The sequence below is a fragment of the Chiloscyllium plagiosum genome, unplaced genomic scaffold, assembly GCF_037043375.1.
Source record: "Chiloscyllium plagiosum isolate Xiang-an unplaced genomic scaffold, Cpla_swu_hap1 HiC_scaffold_19, whole genome shotgun sequence".
Classification (NCBI taxonomy): Eukaryota; Metazoa; Chordata; class Chondrichthyes; order Orectolobiformes; family Hemiscylliidae; genus Chiloscyllium; species Chiloscyllium plagiosum.
This window is the reverse complement of record NW_028270157.1, coordinates 46,804,222-46,813,687: the sequence shown is the minus strand read 5'-3', so window position 1 is coordinate 46,813,687 and position 9,466 is coordinate 46,804,222. Positions and strand designations below refer to the sequence as shown.

The 9,466-nt window shown below is 46.5% G+C and overlaps 1 protein-coding gene across 21 annotated transcripts in view; it reads left to right on the top strand.

Annotated features, from left to right (window-relative positions):
* Positions 1 to 9,466, top strand: part of LOC122559424 (calcium voltage-gated channel subunit alpha1 C) — a 1,175,809-nt gene that overhangs the window by 1,023,109 nt on the left and 143,234 nt on the right. For 12 of the 21 annotated variants that reach the window (XM_087997307.1, XM_087997303.1, XM_087997304.1 and 9 more), the window contains one exon: positions 3,042 to 3,170. In XM_087997307.1, the coding sequence (XP_087853433.1) occupies positions 3,042 to 3,170 (129 nt within the window). Of the gene's footprint in view, positions 1 to 3,032; positions 3,171 to 9,466 lie in introns of all 21 variants that reach the window. The other 9 variants (XR_015760447.1, XM_087997306.1, XM_087997302.1 and 6 more) reach the window with 1 other exon arrangement.

The following is a 9,466-nucleotide window of genomic DNA, read 5'->3' as shown; positions in this document are numbered from 1 at the left end:
AGGGAGAGAGTGTGTGTGTGAGAGAGAGAGGGAGAGATTGTGTGTGAGAGAGAGAGGGAGAGAGTGTGTGAGAGAGAGAGGGAGAGAGTGTGTGAGTGAGAAAGGGAGAGTGTATGTGAGAGAGAAAGGGAGAGATTGTGTGTGAAAGAGAGAGAGGGAGAGATTGTGTGAGAGAGAGAGAGAGGGAGACATTGTGTGAGAGAGAGAGAGAGGGAGAGAGTGTGTGAGAGAGAGAGAGGGAGAGAGTGTGTGAGTGAGAGAGGGAGAGAGTGTGTGAGAGAGAGAGGGAGAGAGTGTGTGTGAGAGAGAGAGGGAGAGAGTGTGTGAGAGAGGGAGGGATAGAGTATGTGTGAGAGAGAGGGGGAGAGTGTGTGTGTGAGAGAGAGAGGGGGAGAGCGTGTGTGTGTGTGAGAGAGAGGGGGAGAGTGTGTGAGAGAGAGAGGGAGAAAGTGTGTGTGAGTGAGAGAGGGAGAGCGCACGTGTGAGAGAGAGAGGGAGAGCGCGCATGTGAGAGAGAGGGAGAGCGCGCGTGTGTTAGAGAGAGAGGGGGAGAGTGTGTGTGTGAGAGAGAGGGGGAGAGTGTGTGTGTGAGAGAGAGAGGGGGAGAGTGTGTGTGTGAGAGAGAGAGGGTGAGAGTGTGTGTGTGAGAGAGAGAGGGGGAGAGTGTGTGTGTGAGAGAGAGGGAGAGAGTGTGTGAGAGAGAGAGGGAGAGAGTGCGTGTGAGAAAGAGTGGGAGAGAGTGCGTGTGTGAGAGAGGGGGAGAGTCTGTGTGTCAGAGAGAGAGGGGGAGAGTCTGTGTGTCAGAGAGAGAGAGGGAGAGCCTGCGTGTGGGAGAGAGAGGGGGAGAGTGTGTGTGTGTGTGAGAGAGAGAGGGGGAGAGTGTGTGTGTCAGAGAGAGAGGGGGAGAGTGTGTCTGAGAGAGAGAGAGGGGGAGAGTGTGCGTGTCAGAGAGAGAGGGGGAAAGTGTGCGTGTGAGAGAGAGAGGGAGAGTGTGCGTGTGAGAGAGAGGGAGAGCGCGCTTGTGAGATAGAGAGAGGGAGAACGCGCGAGTGAGATAGAGAGGAGAGCGCGTGAGTGAGAGCGGGAGAGCGCGCGAGTGAGATAGGGAGAGCGCGCGAGGGAGAGAGAGTACGTGTGAGAGAGAGAGGGTGAGAGTGTGAGGGAGTGTGTGCGCCTGCGGGAGTGAGTGCATGTGCGGGAGTGTGTGTGTGTGAGGGAGCATGTGCGTGGAGGGGTAGAGCGAGAGTGTGCGTGTGAGGGAGGGAGAGAGTGTGCGTGTGAGGGAGAGAGAGAAGGAGAGTGTGTGCGTGTGAGGGAGTGTGCGTGTGCGTGGAGGGGGAGAGAGCGAGGGAGAGAGTGTGCCTGTGAGAGAGGGAGAGAGTGTGCGTGTGTGGGAGAGAGAGAGGGAGAGAGTATGCGTGTGAGATAGAGAGAGGGAGAGAGTGTGCGTGTGAGATAGAGCGAGGGAGAGCGTGCGAGTGAGATAGAGCGAGGGAGAGCGTGCGAGTGAGATAGAGCGAGGGAGAGCGTGCGAGTGAGATAGAGCGAGGGAGAGCATGCGAGTGAGATAGAGCGAGGGAGATAGAGCGAGGGAGAGTGTGCAAGTGAGATAGAGGTACGGAGAGTGCGCGTGTGAGATAGAGGGAGAGAGAGTGCGCGTGTGAGGGGGAGAGGGAGGGAGAGTGTGCGTGTGAGGGGGAGAGGGAGGGAGAGTGCGCGTGTGAGGTGGAGAGGGAGGGAGAGTGCGCTTGTGAGGGGGAGAGGGAGGGAGAGTGCGCTTGTGAGGGGGAGAGGGAGAGAGAGTGCGCTTGTGAGGGGGAGAGGGAGGGAGAGTGCGCGTGTGAGGGGGAGAGGGAGGGAGAGTGCGCTTATGAGGGGGAGAGGGAGGGAGAGTGCGCTTGTGAGGGGGAGAGGGAGGGAGAGTGCGCCTGTGAGGGGGAGAGGGAGGGAGAGATGATTGTGATAAAGGAGCGTCGCTCCGAAAGCTTGTGTGCTTCCAATTAAACCTGTTGGACTATAACCTGGTGTTGTGTGATTTTTAACTTTGTACACCCCAGTCCAACACCGGCATCTCCGAGTGTGTGTGTGTGGGAGAGAAGGTCTGAGTGAGTATGATCGTGAGTAAGAGTGTGTTTGTGTGAGAGTGTACAGTCTAGTGGGGTCATCTGTAGTGTGACAATAACCCACGATCTCTGTTGAGGCCATCCTCATATGTACCAAGCTTGGCTATTAGCCTCTGCTTGGCAACTGCATTGTTACATATCCCGAAGTCCACCTTGGAGGACGGTCACCCAAAGAAGATGTGACATTTTATAAATTCCTACTTTGGAAATAAAATCAGTCTGGCTCAAAGTTGGGATACAGACAAACTCTAACCTCACACCTTTAATGCATTTTCTGAGCTGAGGTGTCATCTTTTATTTCATGCTGATTAAACCTTAAGTTATCTCAGGACCGTGACTTGAAAGAAGTTTTGGGATTTGCATATTAATCAATCAAAACCTGTATCCCCATTCTAAGTGATTGAAGATTTATCAACAATCTAGGTTTGTTTAATACATCACATCAGTTATATAACTCTTCGATCTTTCACTATAATTTCTGTGTCCTGTGATCCTGCCTCACCAGCTATCTGACTAAGGAGCAGCGCTCTGAAAGCTTGTTCTTTCAAATAAATCTGTTGGACCATCACCTAGTATTATGTCATAAAAAAACTGTATGTGACATAATTTCTAATTATCAGTTCTTCTGATGCTACTTGCTTCTGTCCTGTACAATTATAACAATTAAACAGTCTGATATGATTTTGCACCAAATGCTAAATTAGAGACGATATCAAGTGCTATCTTAGGTGATGAATTCATTATTGGTTTTAATTAATAACTAGCTATTGGCTATGTTTTACATTAAATTGTAAACAAAGACTTTTTAATTATAGGTCACCAGAAAGCTGTTGAATCTGAGATCTGGCTGAAGTATTGCAAATAGTTGCCATTTGTCATTATGTTTTGTGACCTGTTACTTTCTGTAAGGTACTCCAGAATTCAGATGAAAACTCTAGGATTTCCATTACGTTCTTCCGTCTATTTCGGGTGATGCGTTTGGTGAAGCTATTAAGTCGAGGCGAGGGAATCCGAACATTGCTATGGACGTTCATCAAATCATTTCAGGTGAGGGAGTACAACATCCTTTCATTATGTCTTCTACAGTTATCACATCTTTTCTTTTCAATATCTGGTTACTACAAAGAGTGATTACTTTAGTCATCTTTTTACACTATGCTTAGAACAGAGTGTCCATTTCAAGGCTCTTGTTTCCTCAGACACAACCTAATTAAGGTTTTGCTTAACAACATATCACTGGAATGTTCAAGGTTGTATTTTTGCTGCCAGACCTTTTTGTCAAGAACTTCATAAATCAAGGTTTAAAAAAAAATCAAATTCTGCAGAACGTCAAAGATTTAATGGGCCATCATTGTTGGTTTGTTTGTTACCAGCAGAAGCAGATCTTTGATGGACTGACCATTAGTCTACTACTCTTTGCATATCTTCAATACATAGATGACACATTTGCTATATTTAATTAAGCAGCTCCCTCAAAGAATTTCTTTACGCAACACCATCCTGTGCTTAAATTGACCATTTAAATGGAGCAATCAAACACGCATCTTTTCCTTGATGTATTAGTTAAGAAATCTGCTCATGGATTCTCTACTACTATCTCCTGAAAACTTACATTCAACACCTGGATTGGAATTCCTGCAATCCCAAGTTGGCTACAAAATCAGTCCTGTTGGCAACCTCAAGAATAGAGCATTTCCAAACAACCCTGCATGATAAAGGCTACCGTGGTCAAAACATCACTTGGTATACATCACAAAAGGGCCTCTGGTCACCACCTTTGGCCCTGAATGGTGCCCAGTTTACCTCCGATTACAAAAGTAGAAATTGCTGGAAAAACTCAGCAGGTCTGGCAGCATCTGTGGAGAGAAATCAGAATTAACGCTTCAGGTTGAGTCACCCTTCCTCAAAACAGCTGTAAGGGGAAGATGCCTTACAAATTTGACAGGTGAAGCTGACTGTCTTATGCTGCAACTCTGCAGTTTCCCCGTCAATGAACTTCTTCACTCAAGGAATGTTACTGATAAGCCAAAAAGACATTTTGCCTACCACACAAACGAGAAATTTGATATATTCTAATGCCAGAAATGTAGGCGATATGTCCAAATGACTAACAGACAATATCAAACAACATACCCTGATGACCATTCATAACAGGCAGCATGACAACAATTCTTAGTCAGCCATGCTTACAAACCTTAGAATACTATGTCCAAATTTACTTATGATTTTGAACAACATTTATTAACTAATGTGAATCATGCTAAGATTTACAATGGAAATCAATTTAAGATTATCAGGCTCACAGTGTTATGCATTTGCAAGTGTTAGAAGCTACATTTATGAACAAGCACCCAATTTTTTTGTAGGCAGAAGTACCTTGTGTATTATTGCAGTATTTTCATTTGGAACTAAAGGAGTCAAAGAGTCTCTGGTGCATTCCCATTACAGCACCTTGACCAATCAGAATTTGCCTGCTGACTTGAGAACTACGATTGACAGTTAACTGTTCCTGTTGCACCTCCATGCCAAAGATGGCACTACACTCTTCTGATGCCATATAAATTGAGTCCCTTTTGCTCAAGTCTGTTTCCTGCTTTCTAGTCCTGATAAGTGCAAGACAAAAAGTTTTGACTTCATTTAAAACAATTATTTATGTTCCTCAGGCTCTCCAGGCAAGAAAACATAATGAAGGCTCTCACTTTCTCTCAGTGTGAGCGTATTAAGCCAAGAAATTTCCTGACTTGCATTATCTGTTTCTTGGATAAAAATAAGTCACTTGAGTGTTAATGGTTTCTATTACAATGTTCCTTTAAGTCAAATTGTTGTGTTGATATTTTCATTGTTCAGTTTTGAAATTGAATTTAAGGATGTTTTAATTCATGGATATTTTATGAACACAAAGATATTTTCCTGAAAAGTTTGGCTGAAATTGATTTTAAGAAAAGTTAGGATAGATTTTTCTGCCTTCGTCCAGAGTTTTTAGAAAGGCAGGCAGAGGACCCCAGTGAGATGGGAGACAAAAATTCAAGATTCCAATGGTATATTACAATTGTGGTATGAGGGGCTGTTCAGGCATGTTGGCTTTTCTGATTCCAGCCTGCATTCAGTAACATGCCCTAAATATATCTTAATGTCCCAGCTTGCTGGGATTATGTTTCAAACTTTAGGGGGGATAGACTTCTTCCTCCAAGCTTCAGTGAGTACAAACCTCTTCAATAACCTAATTCCTTCATAACCAAGGTCTTTGTTTGCACAAGCACTTTCAGCCTAAAGATTCCTGTCTGGGTCAGCTAGCTCATGGTAGGTCCCAGTCATTTGCAGTCTTCCCTGTTGTCATCATCCTCCACCTAACATCCAGCTTCATGACTGGAGGGAGCCAAGGCATCCTGAGCCAAGGCAGAGCACCATGGAGTGTCCTGAATCTGTGGAAGTCTGCAACGTACCCTCAGCAGCAACTGTAAAAAGGAAGGGCTCCCGACTAAGGAATCTAAGGAGTCTGAGAGCTGCAACCTGTGTAGGGTAGCAGACCAACTGCTTCAGGAGAGGGAGCCACATATGTTGAGATGGCAGGAAGTGGCAACGCAAGCCGTGGGCTCCCAAAAGACAGTAGGTTCCACCCTCCAGCAAAAGTACTGAAAAGGGGGTCACCCAGAATGAGGGAAAGGCCAGCAAGGACACCAGTACAAGGGACAACAACCAACTCAACCCCCAATTGATAAACTGGAGTCAGTGAGGACAAGACAATAATGGAATTGAGTGGTCATAGATGAAGAGTAACTGGACCGCTCCTGGCCAACAGCAAAAAGGAAAGAGGCAGCTGCATGAAGAACATACCAGCAGCTCCTCTGGCAATGAAGATATGCAGTGGCATGACCACAGACAAAGAAAGGGACAAAGCATCGTAGGGGAGGAAAGGTTTACCCCCAGTCCAGAAATGTCAGATAGCCCAAGGGGCCCTGTAAAACCCAGCTTTCAGTCATCGGGAACCATGAAGTACACACTGCACCATAGCTCTGGACAACTGGGAGCAGCAATAATCTGAACAAGGAGCAGCACAATAGCAGTTCTGTCAGAATAGGAACAAGATGTTCCTGGCTTCATCCATTACCTGACAACACCTGACAATGTCCCAGGGAGAAACAGGACACCTGCCTCAACCGTACAATGTTGCAACAGTTCACCCACACCACGGGAATGCACGAGCTCACTCAGTGACAAGACAATGGGAGAACTGATATTGGAGATTTGATAATCTTACAAATCTTAAAAAGCGATTTTGAAAATTGTCAGTATTAAAGTACATAACATAAAGCCAAAGATGTAATGGCATACTTCGCCAGCATCAAGGTGGACTTCTTGTTTCTGCAGGTGTGCAGGAAACCACACCCCAGCAGCTATAGGAAATGGTCGAGCTTGTGGGCCACAGGCCTTTGATTTGGTTTGGGGGGGTAATGATTGCCGCTCATCCTGAGTGTTCTGCTGCATGGAGACAATTCACCATCTCCAAGGTTAAGGACACGATGGTTGCCTGCCTCCTTGTAGAGATGTACAGAAATGCTCCCCTAGACTAATTAACTTGACACTCTGGTGGTGAAGAGTGAGCAGATGGCCGTTCTTTAGCAGCTCCCAGTGCTGCTGTCAACCCCCAGGCCATCATTCTGGCTGGACAGTACAACTGCATCTTTGACACCACGTCCAGATTCCTGGTGGAAACAGTTAAAAATGCCAATCTGTATGTCATCTTCAGCTCCCTGTAGACAGAGCACGACATAGAAGCACCTGGTCATGACCAGACAGATGTATCCACTCAAGGATAGATTTCCTGATCGTGTCCCAAGTGTTTTAAGTCAGATCTACCAATGTCAAGGCAGTGTTCTTCCCTGACCACTGCCTGCTGCTGGCTAACTGTCACCTATAGAATAACTAGCAGGCTGCAAGGCAATGTGGAAGCTGAACATGATACAGTTGACCCTAGAACACATAAGCTCAAAAGGGATTACACACTTCAGAGAACCGTGAAACCCATCTTTGAGTTTTCAGTGGACTGGTGGGAAACAGTCAAGGGGAACATCAAGAGGTTTGTCGTTCTCAAAGGTGTTCAGAAGATGAGAGAGACAAGGAAAGCTATCTAAATTCCAGAGAAGCATGCAGAACTATTCCTGCTGCAGGTGATGAGGTTTGATGTTACAGAGGATCTCCAGGAGGTGAAGAGCCAGGAAGCCTCACTCTTTGCATCAGAGGGCTACAAGATAATCTTGCAGTCCAGGATCCGCTCCATGGAGTAGAATGAGACATGCCCACATTTCTTCTTCCAGAAGGTGCACAGGGAGAGCTCTATGATCAACAGCCTCAGGGAAGAAGATGCCCAGCAAATTCATCTCAGTCTGATATCCTGAGGATCAGCATATCCTTTCATCCCAGACTATATGACATGCAGCCCACAGAGAGCATGGCCTCCCAGTCATTCTAGTCCTCTATCACACAGCTCTTTGCTAACAGCATGTGGGAGAGGCTGGACCAGTGGTTATCTCTGGGTGAGCTAATGAAGGCCTTCGAGTCCTTTGAGAAGAATAAAATGCCTTGATGTGACGGTTTACTGGCTAAGTTGTATTCAGCTCTGTGGGAACTGATTGGCCAGGATCTGCTGAAGGTCTATGACAGTATGCTTCTGGCAGGTAGCATATATGAATCCACAAGAAAAAGTATCACCACCCTCATTTATAAGCGGAAAGGGGAGAGGGAAAAAATTAGAAATTGGCAACCACTTTCACCGTTGAACATGGATTATAAAATCCTGTCCAAGTTCTTCATCAACCAGGATAGGTCTGCTCTGGGATCAGTGATTCACCCCACCTAAAGCTGTGCTGCACCGAGCAGAAAGATCTTTAAGAGCCTTGTGCTCCTCAGGGACATGATCACCTATGCGCAACACAGGGTTGGACGGGGCAGGGCTGGACACTTGCCTCATCAGCCTGGAGAAAGAGACTGCCTTTGACAGGATATCGCACACCTACATGAGGGATGTGCACTCCAAAATGGTCTTTGGGAGGGAATCCACAATTGGATCCTGCAGTCATACTGTCTCAATCAATGGGTGGGAATCAAAAAGCATACCGATCAGACCTGGAGTTGGATAGGGTTGCCCCCTCCCCTGCCTTGTTTGTGTGTTGTACAGAGCCTTTTGCCAACTCCATCAGGAAGGATGTGAACCTGAACAGGGTGACTATTCCAGGCAAAGGAGGCCTGCAGGTCAAAGCCTCCCTATACGTGGATGGTGTTACCATTTTCTACTTGGATCCACTCTCAGCACACGGACTCATGAGGATCTGTGACCAGTTCGAACTGCCTCAGGAGCCAAGATAAATTGAGACAAGAGTGAGGCTGTGTTCTTTGGGAACTGAGCCAACCAATACAGGTTACCTGAACATGCTGGATTTATGGTTCGGAGGGGCCAGGTCATGCATTAAAACATAGGATGAGTGTACTGCCAAAGTGAGGCAGAAACTGGACAGATGGGAACATTGATGCCTCTCTACTGTGGTTAAAAATCTCGTCATCAGATGTTCGATACTTACTGTCAGTGTTGTTATATGTAGTGCAAGTCTGGGCTATTCCCCGAGCCTGTGCCAGTGCAGCCACCTGAGCTATCTTCCACTTCACCTGGAAATCAAAGATGGATGATTTCCACAGGGACACCATGTTGTAAGCTCTAGATAAGGGCAATGGTAGTTGGGGAAGAGAGTGAGGTACCCAACGCCACTCCTGTTCTGATGGTTACTTTTGTGTGTGGCTGCATCAAGCTGCTGATAGACACTTGTTATGCAAACACCAAGTATCACTACAATCCTGTCTCCGATTTTTGGAAGGATGGGCCTGGCCTCATTGCTGTGAATGTTCCATGTTATTGAACTTTTCCGTAACACCTATCCCTCATGGAAAAAGTTGTGAAAGAAAAGAGCAAAACACCTTTGACCACAAGTCCATCAGGCAGTGGTCAGTACGTCGCATCCTGGAAACCCTGCAGGTAAAGGAGAGGGTTGGTCCTGTGGGGTGGTTCTCTGAGCAGACTGTCAACATCATTTGGCAGAATGCCTTATTGCTGGAACTCTCCAACAAACACCAAGACATCGCTTGCCGAGTGGTAAGGAGGCAATTACCTGTGAGATCCTTCATGTAAGCCCACACTCTCTCTGCCACTGCACATCAACCTTGAAGCAGCTGAAGGGGGAAGAGACTGTCACACATCTCCTTCTAAAATGTACCTTTACAAAGCAAGTATGGAGAAAAATGCAGATTTTTGTTGAGGTTTGTCCCAAGCAGCTCTGTGATGCAGGACTCTGATT